The 15,615-nt window shown below is 44.9% G+C and overlaps 2 protein-coding genes across 5 annotated transcripts in view; one reads left to right on the forward strand and one right to left on the reverse strand.

The window, feature by feature from the left end:
* The window catches only part of LOC140741190 (calcitonin gene-related peptide type 1 receptor-like), a 159,548-nt gene extending 144,095 nt beyond the window's left edge, over nt 1-15,453 (reverse strand). Inside the window, exons 1-2 of the mRNA XM_073071077.1 lie at nt 15,085-15,453; nt 113-277 (exon numbers count right to left, since the gene is read on the reverse strand). The gene's annotated coding sequence lies outside the window, so the exon portion shown is untranslated. The remainder of the gene's footprint in view (nt 1-112; nt 278-15,084) is intronic.
* The window catches only part of LOC140741189 (SWI/SNF complex subunit SMARCC2-like), a 112,403-nt gene continuing 110,457 nt past the window's right edge, over nt 13,670-15,615 (forward strand). For 2 of the 4 annotated variants that reach the window (XM_073071073.1, XM_073071074.1), the window contains exon 1: nt 13,670-13,833. In XM_073071073.1, the coding sequence (XP_072927174.1) occupies nt 13,723-13,833 (111 nt within the window). In that variant the 5' untranslated portion in view covers nt 13,670-13,722. The remainder of the gene's footprint in view (nt 13,834-15,615) is intronic. The other 2 variants (XM_073071076.1, XM_073071075.1) reach the window with 1 other exon arrangement.

Genomic DNA, 15,615 nt, shown 5'->3' on the forward strand with positions numbered 1-15,615 from the left:
TGTAAATTCTTGCTTCCTGCATCAGTTCCTCAGCCACACATTCAGATCCATTATCTCCCTGTTCCTGCCCTCTCCAGCACGAGGAACTGGAAGCAAACCAGAGATAACCAACCTGGAAGTCCTGCTTTTCAGCCTTCTTCTGAGTTCTCTGAAGTCCTGCTGCAGAATGTCCTTCCTCTTCTTCCCGATGTCATTTGTGCCGACATGCACTACCACTTCCGGCTGTTCACCTTCACCTTTAAGGATTCCCTGCAATCGGTCCGTGATGTCCTGGATCCTAGCACCAGGGAGGCAACACACCATCCTTAAACCTCGCCTGTTGCCGCAGAAACCCCTTTCTGTACCTCTTACTATGGAGTCCCCTACTACCACGGCTCTTCCTGATGTCTGCCTCCTTGGCTCTGCTTCTGCACCAATTTTCGGCTCACAGACCTGTCCGCCTCTCAGACTGACAGTATCTTCTGTCCTGACAGCTTCCAAGAAGGTGAACCTGTTTACGAGAGGTACATCCCCTAGGGTCTCCTGTACTTCAAGCATCCTTTCCTTCCTCATCGTCGCCCCCTTTCTCTCTTCCGGTATCCTCGGTGTAACGACCTCACTGTAGGTCCTGTCCAGAAAACTCTCATTTTTGCGGATAAACCTGAGGTCATCCAGTTCTTTCTTCAGTGCTGCAACATGCTCCTTCAGAAGCTGAATCTGGACACACTTTACACAGCTGTAGCAGCCGGGGGCACCATCAGTGTCCCTGACCTCCCACATCATGCACGTAGCACACTGAATCAGCTTAGCAGTCATGTCTTCACCCTCTCCAATTGTGCCTGGCGTAGTCTCCTCCCTCAGCCTCCTCACCGAAGACTCTTGAGCCAAAGACTAGCACTTTTCACACCAGGCATTTCCCTCAACCAGGCCACTTCCCGACTTGTCCTCTTGTACTGAGCAGTGGTGCCCTGGGGAAGAGGCGCTGGCTGTCCACTCTATCTATTCCTCTTAATATCTTGTACACCTCTATCATGTCTCCTCTCATCCTCCTTCTCTCCAAAGAGTAAAGCCCTAGCTCCCTTAATCTCTGATCATAATCCATACTCTCTAAACCAGGCAGCATCCTGGTAAATCTCCTCTGTACCCTTTCCAATGCTTCCACATCCTTCATATAGTGAGGCAACCAGAACTGGACACAGTACTACAAGTGTGGCCTAACCAGAGTTTTATAGAGCTGCATCATTACATCATGTCTCTTAAACACTATCCGTCAACTTATGAAAGCTAACACCCCATAAGCTTTCTTAACTACCCTATCTACCTGTGAGGCAACTTTCAGGGATCTGTGGACATGTACCCCCAGATCCCTCTGCTCTTCCACACTACCAAGTATCCTGCCATTTACTTTGTACTCTGCCTTGGAGTTTGTCCTTCCAAAGTGTACCACCTCACACTTCTCCAGGTTGAACTCCATCTGCCACTTCTCAGCCCACTTCTGCATCCTATCAATGTCTCTCTGCAATCTTCGACAATCCTCTACACTATCTACAACACCACCAACCTTTGCGTTGTCTGCAAACTTGCCAACCCACCCTTCTATCCCCACATCCAGGTCGTTAATAAAAATCCCGAAAAGTAGGGGTCCCAGAACCAATCCTTGTGGGACACCACTAGTCACAACCCTCCAATCCAAATGTACTCCCTCCACCATGACCCTCTGCTTCTTCAAGCAAACCAATTCTGAATCCACCTGGCCAAACTTCCCTGGATCCCATGCCTTCTGACTTTCTGAATAAGCCTACCATGTGGAACCTTATCAAATGCCTTACTAAAATCCATGTAGATCACATCCACTGCACTCCCCTCATCTATATGCCTGGTCACTTCCTCAAAGAACTCTATCAGGCTTGTTAGACATGATCTGCCCTTCACAAAGCCTTGCTGACTGTCCCTGATCAGACCATGATTCTCTAAATGCCCATAGATCCTATCTCTAAGAATCTTTTCCAACAGCTTTCCCACCACAGACGTAAGGCTCACTGGTCTATAATTACCCGGACTATCCCTACTACCTTTTTTGAATGAGGGGACAATATTTGCCTCCCTCCAATCCTCCAGTACTATTCCCGTGGACAACGAGGACATAAAGATCCTAGCCAGAGGTTCAGCAATCTCTTCCCTTGCCTCGTGGAGCAGTCTGGGGAATATTCCGTCAGGCCCCGGGGACTTATCCGTCCTAATGTATTTTAACAACTCCAACACCTCTTCTGCCTTAATATCAACATGCTCCAGAACATCAACCTCACTCATATTGTCCTCACCGTCATCAAGTTCCCTCTCATTGGTGAATACCGAAGAGAAGTATTCATTGAGGACCTCGCTCACTTCCACAGCCTCCAGGCACATCTTCCCACTTTTATCTCTAATCGGTCCTACCTTCATGCCTGTCATCCTTTTGTTCTTCACATAATTGAAGAATGCCTTGGGGTTTTCCTTTGCCCTACTCGCCAAGGCCTTCTCATGCCCCCTTCTTGCTCTCCTCAACCCCTTCTTGAGCTCTTTTCTTGCTACCCTATATTCCTCAATAGACCCATCTGATCCTTGCTTCCTAAACCTCATGTATGCTGCCTTCTTCCACCTGACTAGATTTTCCACCTCACTTGTCACCCATGGTTCCTTCACCCTACCATTCCTTATCTTCCTCACTGGGACAAATTTATCCCTAACATCCTGCAAGAGATCCTTAAACATCGACCACATGTCCATAGTACATTTCCCTGCAAAAACATCATCCCAATTCACACCCGCAAGTTCTAACCTTTGGTTCAATCCTGACTTTGGGTGCTGTCTTTGTACCTGCATGGGTTTCCCCTGGGTGCTCTGTTTTCCTCCCACATCCCAAAGATGTGCGCCCAGAGTCAGAATTGAACCAAAGTCAGCTGTGAGGCAGTGGTAGGTGATAGGTGAAATTGGGAGGGGTGAAGAAGTTCATTGTGAGAGATACAGGGCAGGAGAAGGGGGAATCTGACAGGAGAGGACAGAAGGCCATGGAAGAAAGAAAAGGGGGAGGAGCACCAGAGGGAGGTGATGGGCAGGCAAGGAGATAAGGTGAGAGAGGGAAATGGGAATGGGGCATTAATTGCAGTTCGAGAAATCGATGTTCATGCCATCAGGTTGGGGGCTACCTAGATGGAATACAAGGTGTTGCTTCTCGAACCTGAGTGTGGCCTGATCATGACAGTAGTGGCCATGGACTGATATGCTGGAATTGTAATGGGAAGTGGAATTGAAATGGGTGGCCACTGGGAGAACCCACTTTTTCTGGCGGATGGTGAAGCAGTTTCTCAGTCTACATCAGGTTTCACCAATATACAGGAGGCCACACCAGGAGCACCGGGTGCAGTAGGTGACCCCAACAGACTCACAGGTGAAGTGTTGCCTCACCAGGAAAGAGTGTTTGGAGCCCTGAATGGTGGTGAAGGAGTAGGTGTAGGGGCAGGTATAGCACATCCTCCACTTGCAAGGATAAATGCCAGGAGAGAGATCAGTAGGGAGGGATGAATGGACAAGGGAGTCGTGTAGGGAGTGATCCCTGCAGAAAGCAGAAAGTAGGGGGAGAGGAGAGGGGAGGGGAAAATATGCTTGGTGGTGGGATCCCATTGGAAATGGCTGAAGAATTATGTACTGGACATGGAGGCTGGTGGGGTGGTAGATGAGGACAAGAGGAACCCAATCCCCGGTAGGGTGGGAGGATGGGGTGAGAACAGACTTGCGCGAAATGGAAGAGATGCGATTGAGGACAGTGTTAATGGTGGAGGAAAGGAAGCCCTTTTCTTTGAAGAAGGAGGACATCTCCTTAGTTCTGGAATGAAAAGCCTCATCCTGAGAGTAGATGCAGTGGAGATGGAGGAATTGAGAGAAGGGGGTTGCATTTTTACAAGTAACAGGGTGGGAAGAGGTTTAGTCCAGGTAGATGTGAGAGTCAGTGAGTTTATAATAGACATCAGTGGATAAGCTGTCTCCACATATAGAGACACAGAGATCGAGAGGGGGGGGGGGGAAGAGGTGTCACAAATGGACATTTGTGGGCAGAGTGGAAGTGGGAGGCAAAGTTGATGAAGTCGATGAGCTAGGCATGGGTGCAGGAAGCAGCACAAATGCAGTCGTCAATGTAGTGTAGGAAAAGTGGGGGACAGTCATCAGGGTATGCTTGGAACATAGACTGTTCCACGTAGCCGACAAGAAGGCAGGCACAGCTGAGACCCATACGAGTACCCATGGCTACATCTTTTGTTTGAAGGAAGTGGGAGGAGCCAAAGGAGAAATTATTGAGAGTGAGGACAAGTTCTGCTAAACGCAGGAGAGTGATGGTGGAGGGGAACTGGTTGGGTCTAGTGTCCAGAAAGAAACGGAGAGCTTTGAGGCCTTCCTGGTGGGGGATGGAGGTGTATAGAGACTGGACATCCATGGCGAAAATAAGGTGCTTGGGGCCAGGGAACTTGAAATCATTGAAAAGTTCAAGTGTGTGTGAAGTGTCATGGATGTAGGTAGGAAGGGTCTGAACCAGGGGAATAAAACAGAGTCGAGGCATGCAGATATGAGTTCAGTGGTGCAGGAACAAGTTGAAACAAAGGGTCTACCTGGACAGACAGGTTTGTGGATCTTGGGTAGGACATAGAAACAGGAGGTGCGGGGTGCGGAAACTAGGAGGTTGGTGGCAGTGAACGGGAGATCCCTTGAGTTAATAAGGTTGGTGATGATGTGGGAGACAATGGCCTGGTGCTCCTTAGTGGGCTCCTGTTCAAGGGGTAAGTAAGAAAAGGTGTCTGACAGTCATCGCTGGGCTTCAGCAAGGTAGAGGTCAATATATTAGACTACTACAGTACCACACCCACCCATCTGTGGGTTTGATGGTGACATTAGGATTAGTGTGGAGGGAGTGGAGAGCAAAATGTTTGGAAGGCATGAGGTTGGAATAGGAGAGAGGAGTGGTGAAGTCTAGACGGTTGGTGTCCCGTCGGCAGTTAGCAATGAAAAGATCCAGAGCGGGGTGTCCAGGAAGAGGAGGAGGGTTAAAGATAAGAGAAGGGGTCATTGGTATGGGGTGGAGAGACCTTGCCAAAGAAGTAGGCATAAAGACGAAGGCGGCGAAAGAAGAGCTCAGTGTCATGGCGGGTGCGGATCTCACTGAAGTGTGGGTGCAGAGGGAAAAGGTGAGACCCTTACTGAGGATAGAAAGTCCTCCTCAGAGAGGGGAAGATCAGAGGGAATGGTGAAGACCTGGCATGGATGAGAGCTGGGATCAGAGGCAGGAAGGGGGGGAGGTTGATAGTGTCAGAGGAGGGGAGATTTGGGGCACTCAGGGAAGGTATTTATGAAAATAAGTAACATTGAGTTTCCCAGGAACAATCATACACAAGAGAGATGAGCAATATTTGAGAAGAAGACAGCAATACTTTCAATGGTGGTAGGGCCAGAGACGTTGGTCAGTGATACATTGCCTCCACGGACATAATGAAATCCTTGAGGTAATCTCCAATTTGACCACTGGAGATTTTTGCGAGCCACAATCTTGGTGTGCAGAAGCAAGATGGAGGTGAAACACTTGGTGAACAAGTGACCAGGGAACCGACGTTGGAAACGGGCATAATTTCAAGACCTCCTTGGATGTGGGAGGAAACCAGAACATTCGGGGGAAATCCGAGTGGTAACAGGGAGAATGTGCAAACTCCACTTAGATAGCAACAGAGGTCAGGATTAAACCTGCATCTCTGGAGCTGTGAAGCAGTGGCTCTACCAACTGTGCCACTCAATAACATGTATCTCAGCAATAGAATCAGTGTAATGGGTTATACAGCACTGAAGTAGGACCTTCGGCCCAACTCATTCATGCCAACCAAACTGCCTACCTAGCCTGGTCGCAATTGCCTAAGTTGGTATCCTTCTCAACCTTTCCTGTCCATCTACCTACCAAATGTCTTTTAAACATTGTAATTGTACCCACTTCAACCACTTCCTCAAGCAGTTCATTCCAAATACCTACCGCCCCATGTAGGAAATGTTTCCCTTCAGGTCCCCTTTAAATCTTTTCTCTTTCACCTTACGCCATCTAGTTTCAGACTCCTATATCCTGGGAAAAAGGCTGTGTTCATCCACCTTATTGGCAGTATGCCTTTCATGTTTTTATAAACCTCTATAAAGTCACCTCTCAGCCTCCTTCTCTTCAGAGTAAGTAGTTCCATCCTGTCTCTCCTTATAATTCAAGCCCTCCTGTCCTGGTTACATCCGTGTGGATCTTTTATGCACCCTTTCCAGCTTAATGACATCCTTCCTATAGCTGGGTGATGAAAATTGCATATGGATAGGCTGTATGATTTGCTACAACACACAATAGCGGTACTTCCCTAGAGAGTTTCTGGTGATGTCACAAGAGGGAATTGCTTCTGTTCATTTCAGCTGAAGTTCAAGAACAGACTGGGTATGGATTTTTAACATTGCAACCAGCACGAGCACCAACTCTACCTTGCAACTGTTTCCTCTTTGCCATGAGAGCAAGATTTGTCCTTCAAGCCATAATGCAAACTGACAGTTCCCCACTGTGCCAAACATCACTGAGTCTACACCACAGCTCCACACCATTTCCCAAGTGAGCCGACCCAATGGCAATTCAGTAGGATGAAAGGGTCATTCAGATAAATGGAAAAACTATAGAAGTTCAATGGGATAAAGCAGAGAACAACAGGAATTCGGTGAACTTATGGCTAGATCAGCAGCGATTCATTGAAACAATGGGGATTCATTGGGATAAAGGGTAGATCAATGCACATTTAGCAGTTTAATGATCAATGGGGTGAGTGGGATTGAGGTAGACCAATGGGAATTCAGTGAAATAGAATGAAGATATCGGAAATTAGTGGAATCAAGTGGAAAGCAAGAGGGTTTTCCATTCATAAAGTGAAGGCTAAGGATACATTTAGGTAAAAGGGAAGGCTAATGGCAATTCAATGGAATGGAGGGAAGGCAAACAAATATTATATGGGATAGAGGGAAGACTAATGGAATTAAGGGAAGGATTTGATCAAATTGTGTTCAGATCAATGGGGATCTAGTGACGTTTAGAGGAGACCAATCAGAATTCAATAGGGTAAAGCAACAACAAATAAAGATTCAGACAGATGAAGTAAAGCCCAATTGGCTAATGTGGAGCCCAGTGAGGAAGGAAGGGGATTGAAACTGAGACCAATGCGGATTCCATGAGAAATGAGGGGAGAAATAGTACAAGGAATTCCGTGGGATAAAGCACAGACCAAATATGATTTGGGAGCTGAAAGGAAGACCAATGTGAATTCAGAGGGTTAAAGGGTACATCAAAGGGACAAATGTGGGACCAATTATGATTCTGTGGAATGAAAGGTAAAGTGATGCATGCTCAGTTGTCACTTTATTAGGCACATCTGTTCATTAATGCTAATATCTAATCAGCCAATCATGTGGCAGCAACACAATGCATAAAAGTGGTCAAGAGGATCGGTCATTGTTCAGACCAAACATGAGAATGGGGGAAGAAATATGATCTAAGTGACTTGGACTGTGGAATGATTGTTGCTGCCAGACAGGGGCTTTGAGTATCACAGGAGCTGGTGATCTCCTGGGATTTTCACATACAACAGTCTCTAGAGTTTACAGAGAATGATGCGAAAAACAAAAAAAAACATCCAGTGAACAAGAGTTCTGTGGGCAAAAACACCTTGTTAATTAGAGAGGTCAGAGGAGAATGGCCAGACTGGTTCAAGCTAACAGGAAGACACAGTAAATCAAATAACCACACGTTACAACAGTGACGTGCAGAAGAGAATCTCTGAATGCACAACATGTTGAACCTTGAAGTGGATGGGCTACAGCAGCAGAAGACACATGGGCCACATTTTTTTTTATGTTGCAAGTTCATAAAACTCTAGTTAGGCCACATCTGGAGCACTGTGTACAGTTCTGGTCGCCCCACGATAGGAAGGATGTTGACACTTTGGAGAGGGCGCAGGAAAGGTTTACCAGGATGTTGCCTGGTTTAGAGGGCATGAGCTATAACGACAGGCTGGATAAACTTGGGTTGTTTTCTTTGGAGCACCAGAGGCTGAGAGGAAATCTGACAGAGGTTTGCAAGCTTATGAGAGGCATAAATAGAGTGGACAGAGAGTATCTGTTTCCTAGGGTTGAAATGTCTAATACCAGAGGGCATGCATTGAAGGTGAGAAGGGGTCAGTTCAAGGAGATGTGAGGGGTAAGTTTTTCACTCAGAGAGTCGAGGGTGCCTCAAATGCACTACCCGGTATGGTGGTAGAGGCACATACATTATAGGCTTTTAAGAGACGTTTGGATAGGCACATGGATGTAAGGAAGATGGAGGGATATGGACATGATGTAGGCAGGAGGGATTAGTGTTAGGGTGTTTTTGATTTGCTTTTTAGCTGGTTTGGCACAACATTGTGGGGCCAAATGGCCTGTTCCTGTGCTGTACTCTTCTATGTTCTAAGACCACAAACGTGCACTCAGTGGCCTCTTATTTGCTACAGGAAGTTAGCTGAATAATCAAAAAGACAATTGGGGGAATTATTCAATAATGGGGGGGAGGGGAGAGAGAGAAGGGAATTCAGTTGGATAAATAGAAAGCCACTCAGAATTTCAGTGGGATAAAGCAGAGCCCATGGTGTCTTGTGGGATGAAGTGGAGGCTATTGGGAAAATTGTCTAATTACGATTAAGGTGGATAAAGGGGCTTTAGTGGGAAGAATGAGAGACCAGTGGGAATTCAGTCAGATAAATGGGAGACCAATGGACATTCAATCAGATAAAACAGAGAATAACAAGGTTTTAATGGAATTAAAACTGGGCTAGTTTGGATTCAATGCAACAATGTTGACATCAATTGGGATTTAGAGAGACATCAATAGGGAGAATGGAGATTGAGTGAGATAAAGGAGAGTCATGTGTGTAGTTAATAAGGATTCATTGGATATTCAATGGAATTGAACATATAACAGTGTGAATAATCTTTACATCAAAATGGATTCAGTGGGATGCTGTGGAAATTGATAGGAATTCAGTGGGGAAAGGGGAAATAAATGAAAATTCAGAGGGCTAAAGAGGGCATCAATGGGGTAAATACAGGACAAGTAGATAGTCAGTATGACGAACAAGGACAAGTGGGGATTTAGTGATATATTGACATCAATGGGAAATTGAGAGAGTTTGAGATAGATCAGCATGGATCAGAGGGATTTATATTTACGTAGATCAATGGGATTAAGCAGAGATAAATGGGGATCTAGCTGGATAAATAAGAAACCAATGAAGATTCAGTGAAATAATGGAACTTAAAGGAAACAGCTGGACAAGATGAAGAACAATGGGAATTCTGTTAGACAATGGGGAAAACAATGAAAATTCATTGGAATATAGAGTAGATTAATAACAATTCTGTCAGGTCAAGGAGAACGAAGGAAAGACCAATTGGAATTCATTGGGATTAAGGAAGTAACAATTTTACACTGGAAGGAAGGAGAGACTAATAGAGCTACAGCTGGATAAAGGGATGCCAGCAAGAATTTAACAGGAAACATAAGGGGCGATTAGCTGGCATTCAATGGGATAAAGTGTTAATTCAATGGGGTATCAGGAAGTGAATAAGGATTCAGAGCACACAATATCACTTTGATATCCTTTTGCCAACTGCTACTTCATTTTCCCAGCAACCAGCTGTCCAGTGTATGATAGAAATAGGCCTTAGATATTGTGCAAGTGCTTTATGTAATTTGCTTCCACAATTATACCTCAATAGCTTTCTTTTCCATGTTAAATTAAATGAAACAAAACCAAGTAGCTTAGAAATTTAAGAGTTATTTTAACCACTTTAAAATCAATAAACTGGTTAAAAAATCATGTGGGATGACTCTTTATTAAATGAGGCATAAACTATAAGAGCAAACAGGTTGTGTTGGAACTGCATCCAAATCTAGATAGATAGATAGATAGATACTTTATTCATCCCCATGGGGAAATTCAACTTTTTTTCCAATGTCCCATACACTTGTTGTAGCAAAACTAATAACATACAATACTTAACTCAGTAAAAAAATACGATATGCATCTAAATCACTATCTCAAAAAGCATTAATAATAGCTTTTAAAAAGTTCTTAAGTCCTGGCGGTTGAATTGTAAAGCCTAATGGCATTGGGGAGTATTGACCTCTTCATCCTGTCTGAGGAGCATTGCATCGATAGTAACCTGTCGCCACATCATGAATATTGTGTGCAGTTCTGGTCACTGCATTATGGGAAAAATGAGATTGCACTGGTGGGGATGCTGAGGACATAGCCAGGAGTGGAAAATTCTAACCATGAGGACAGTTTTGTTTGGGTTAAACTTGGGTTGTCTTCTTTGGAGCAGAGGAAACTGAAGTGAGACTAATTTGAAAGGTATAAAATTATGTGGGGCCTACTTGAATAAATAGGAGGGACCTGTTTCCTTTAGCAAAGAAGTCAATAGAAAGGGATAGAGATTTAAGGTAATTGGTGAAAGTAACACAGGAGAGACGAGGGCAAACACGAGGAAATCTGCAGATGCTGGAAATTCAAACAACACACACAAAATGCTGGTGGAACACAGCAGGCCAGGCAGCATCTCTAAGGAGAAGCACTGTCGACGTTTCAGGCCGAGACCCTTCGTCAGGACTAACTGAAAGGAGAGATACTAAGAGATTTGAAAGTAGTGGGGGGGGGGGGGGGAGGGGGAAATGCGAAATGATAGAAGACCGGAGGGGGCGGGATGAAGCTAAGAGCTGAAAATGTGATTGGCGAAAGTGATACAAAGCTGGAGAAGGGAAAGGATCATGGAGGCCTCGGGAGAAAGAAAGGGGGGAGGGAAGCACCAGAGGGAGATGGAGAACAGGCAGAGTGATGGGCAGAGAGAGAAAAAAAAAACTAAACATGTCAGGGATGGGGTAAGAAGGGGAGGAGGGGCATTAATGGAAATTAGAGAAGTCAATGTTTATGCCATCAGGTTGGAGGCTACTCAGCCAGTATGTAAGGTGTTGTTCCTCCAACCTGAGATAAGGGAATTGGTTTCATCCAGAGAGTGGCAGGGGTCTAGAACAAACTGCCTAAAAGGGTGATGGAGGAAAGACCTTTGATAAATTTTGAATGTGCTCTTGACGAACAGTGATCTGCACAGTTACAGACCCAGTATTGGAGGTGGGTTAGGCCAGGGAGCTCTCCCTCGACCAGCATAAATGAGATGGACTAAATGACCCTTTTTCTGTGTCATAAATTTTCTTTCATCACATTCACCAGGTATGTTCCTAGCCCAGCAAGAGAGTCCCATTCCAATCTTACATTGTACAATATTATTTGTATTGGTTTATTACTGTCACCTGTACCAAGATATAGTGAAAATCTTGTCTTGCATATTGTTCATGCAGATCAGATCATTACACAGTGTATTAAGCTAGAACAAGGTAAAAAACTATAACAATGCAGAATAAAATGCTGCCAGTGAAGTGGTGGATGTGGGTTTGATTTCAACATTTAAAAGAGATTTAAATAGGTACAGGAATGGGAGGAGTATGGAGGGCAGAAGAACTGTTAATAACAGTTAATGGACTAGATGGGCCAAAGGGCCTGTTTCTGTGCTGTAGTGTTCTGCAACTCTAATGTAGACAAAATCAGAATAGAATGGAGTTATGAATATCAGTAACTATGGATGTCTGTTTGTTTATGATGACAAAATTAAGCTTAGTTAAATGTAGGAATTAGGAAAGATCTGGTAGCAAAGGTAGTGGGCCAGTAATATGTTGAAGCAAGAAACAAACAGTTGAGGAATTCAGCAGGTCAGGCAGCAACCATGGAGAGAATAACTATGAATCTGATTGGTCTACAACCATTCTGGTTACAGAATGAGAGTACTGCAGAGAGATCTTAAAGTAGGTTCATATTAACGTGGTAAAAACTTACTTGCATCATTGTCTTTCCCAGTCTGACAAAGTGTCACAAGATCTGAAACACTGATCCTTTCCCTCTCCACAGATACTGCCCATCTTACTCAGTTTCTCCAGCACTTTCCATTTTTGTAACTTACTGCTGTCTTAGTTACAAACTAAGTTACTTAGTATACTGGTTCCTTAAGATTGTCAAGCCAGGGGGTGGGGGCTAGTGGGGATAAGCTCCCACTTCCTACTAAATGCTCCTGATGGCGCGCATCTCAAATAGCCTCTGACAACTAAGTCCGCCTCCTGGCCTTCACGTGTAGTTTAACTACTAAGCCCGGCAGACCCGTTTCCACTGATAGGCAAAGGTGGGTTATGGTCACCTTAAACCCAGTCGGTTCAGGCAGATGGGACTCGTCAGCTGTGGTTGGCAGCTCATCTAAGAGAAGGAAAACTGATCTCAAACCTCCGCTGCCCTGCGGCCAGTTTAGTTCAACGTTGACTGGCAACTCCTGCAATGCCACTGATGCCAAACTGTATTGGTCTTTGCCATTGCTTTGGATTCATGGGCTGCATGGACAACAGCTTGCCCTCCATATCGTACTGCCCTGGCGTGTGTATCACGTAGACAGCCAGGACGCAACATTTATGGTCGACCCTAACCAACGGCGGCCTCACTGTGACATTTGTCACCTCCTTCTGGAACAGAAAGAGAAGACTTAAGCAGGACTCTTTTAAGTAGAATTGATCACATATACATAATAGGCAAAACATTCTTTAAATGCGCGTGCTTGTTGTTGTAGCGATTAACCGCCATCAAGTCTGCTTTCTCAGTGTTTATTTTACTGTTATAGATTGAAACGCAAGGGGTGACAGATGAGGCAGAGGTCCTAAAAACTTCACTTGGAGTTACTGTTGTTCTTTGCATAGTTAATTCCTAAGAGGTATTACAACATGTCTTATTTGAGGCACAATCATCAAAATCCAAACATTAGGCAAAGATACATACATCACACTTGTTTTATCTTCTGAAGCTTCTGACACAAAATTTCATTGTATATTGAAGTAGTAGCTTTGTAAAAACTTTTTTCTTGTTTAACGTGAACCTAGTAAAGCGAATAACTGTACAGTGTTAGAATAACAGATTTCATGGGTCCAATGAACACCGCAGAACTCAAAGAATTAGAGTTAAAGCTAATTGGGCTGCTGTGGAAGAAATAAAACACAAGGGACAAATAGTGCAAATGCTTTTCTACCGCACATGCACCTAAAGTCACCATAAAAACCTCTGATGATACAGAAACACTCTCCCGAAATCTAAGCATCCCTACCGCCACACCTCCGAAACCAAGTGACCAAACCTCGATTCCTTCCTGAATAGGCCTACGGTGCCTCACCTTGGCTGAGATATCGCCTTCGAGTAAACTGACGCAAAACATTAATTTCGCTAGTTCCTTGTTTCCCGTTATTTCAATTCTCATTCCACACTTTAGCAGTCTCACAATTTACCTTAGCTACCTTTCCACATATCAATTGATTCGTTACCGCTCCCGAACTCGGAGCGGCGCTGTTGGCTGCCGATACCGCGCCAAGACTCGGAGCGGCGCTGTTGGCTGCCGATACCGCGCCAAGACTCGGAGCGGCGCTATTGGCCGCTGATACCCGCTCCCGAAATCTGAGGGGGGGCCGTTGGCCGCCGATACCGCTCCCGGACTTGGAGTGGCGCTATTGGCCGTTTGTGGTCGTACTCTGAATGCCCGTGGAAGATGGCGGTGCGGAAGAAAGATGGAGGCCCAAACGTGAAGTACTTCGAGTCCTCGGACACGGTGTCGCAGTTCGACAACGTGCGGCTGTGGCTGGGGAAGAATTACAAAAAGGTGAGGGGGTGTGGGAGGGGAGAGCTCGGGTTCCGCGGTGAATAGCGCAATTATTACGAAGCGTTGGGCCTGGGGTGTTAAAATATGAAAAGCGCTACTTATTATTGTTATTAAAATGAGAAGGGATGGAGATGGAGGCCGCGGGTCCCGCCTCGCCGCGTCCAGCCACAATTAACGGTGAGGCATCATGTGCCCAGTTACGCATCCAGGGCCACGGGCCGTACTTAGGGCAGAGGCGAGGTCTGGTCACCTGGATCTGGAGGTGTGGCGTCGTCGTCCTGGTATCGTGTGAGAAGCAGGTGTGCCAGCCTGGCATGAGGGGAGGGGGGAAGGAGGCACACAACTGGGTACGAACCTCTTCCCGCGCCTCCCCCCAAAAATTAGTGCATCTTCCGTTTGATTTTGGGAGCCGGTGGGAAGGGAATGCTGCAAACAAAAACCTTTCAGATGCCGGAAATATGACACAAAACAAAAGATACTGGAAACATTAGGCAGGCCAGGCAGCATCTCTGGAGAGAGCAAGTGTCAGTGTTCCAGGTTGAAGATCCTTCATCAAAATGCTGCCGACTTTGTGGCCTTGGAGGTGATGCTTGGTCGTCTAATAGGGACGGGAGTCCATGTGTCCAAGCACAGATTACCTTGCTAAATAAATGAATCAGGTTGTCTAGGATCAATATCGGAACATTGAGCAGTTAGTTGCAATCACCACCTCAAGTCAAATCGAGTTTATTGTCATGTGCACAAGTAGAGTCAGGTACATGTACAATGAAAAACATGCATGTGCTCAAGTATAGTGAGGTACACATACAATGAAAAACTTACAGCAGTATCATAGGCACATAGGTACAGACAACACACAATATAAATTATTCAAAACAGTGAAAAGAAAGGAAAAATATGCAGAACAAGATATTAGTGGAGAACTAAGAGAAGTCCATAGTAGTGCAAGAGTCTATTGTGTCCCTTGCTGTACACTGTTGATGCTTAATTTTTACTTCAGAAGAATTGGCACCTCACTTGCAATGCCCTCCCGCTGCCGCGTACACTTAATTCAAGAATTAGCTGCTTACTAACAACAATCTGGTAATGCTCAATGTCTCCAAAGTTTAGAGCAGTCAGTTAAGTAATCTTTCATCTTGTGGTACAGGTCCAGGACATTTTTCATATTGTGATTTAAATTACCTATTTATAGTGGTCAAAATAAGCTGTGATTGTCTTGAATTTAAATAGTAAAAGCAAATCACACCTTACCAGCAATTAAATTGACCGGATTCCTAGAATTTCCTAGAGCAATCTGTGGTTTGAGTCCCAAGGTGAATATACATTGAGTCATTAATTTCAAGATAAAATTAATAGTACTTTAACTTGTGTTGTGTCGCTACCAGTTGCACAAAAGTCCATCTTCGTTTTATGTTGTGTCCAGCTGCCCTTGTTAAACATTGCCAACATCAAGGTAAGGTTCTTCTTTCCAAGTTGCCATAGCCATCTCAGGGTAGCCAACAGTCTCCTTCATACTTGCTCCTGGGCTCTTACTGATGTAGTGTTAGGCCCAATTTAGTCTGGAAGCTGGTGAGTTTCTTCAGAAGTACTGGTAAGTATTTACAGTTCATTGAAATTATTCCCTTAGAGCCTTGGTTCCAATTGAATAAGCCTCAGACATTTGGTTTCTGGTCTTTACTGCAAGTGTATCAACCATTTAAAATCTGAATTCTAGCCTTAGAAGCCCTCTCACTTTCATCAGTAAGGTACACTAATCCAAGAGATAAAACTTTTCAAGTTTTA

The sequence above is a fragment of the Hemitrygon akajei genome, chromosome 18 (genome assembly GCF_048418815.1).
Source record: "Hemitrygon akajei chromosome 18, sHemAka1.3, whole genome shotgun sequence".
NCBI lineage: Eukaryota > Metazoa > Chordata > Chondrichthyes > Myliobatiformes > Dasyatidae > Hemitrygon > Hemitrygon akajei.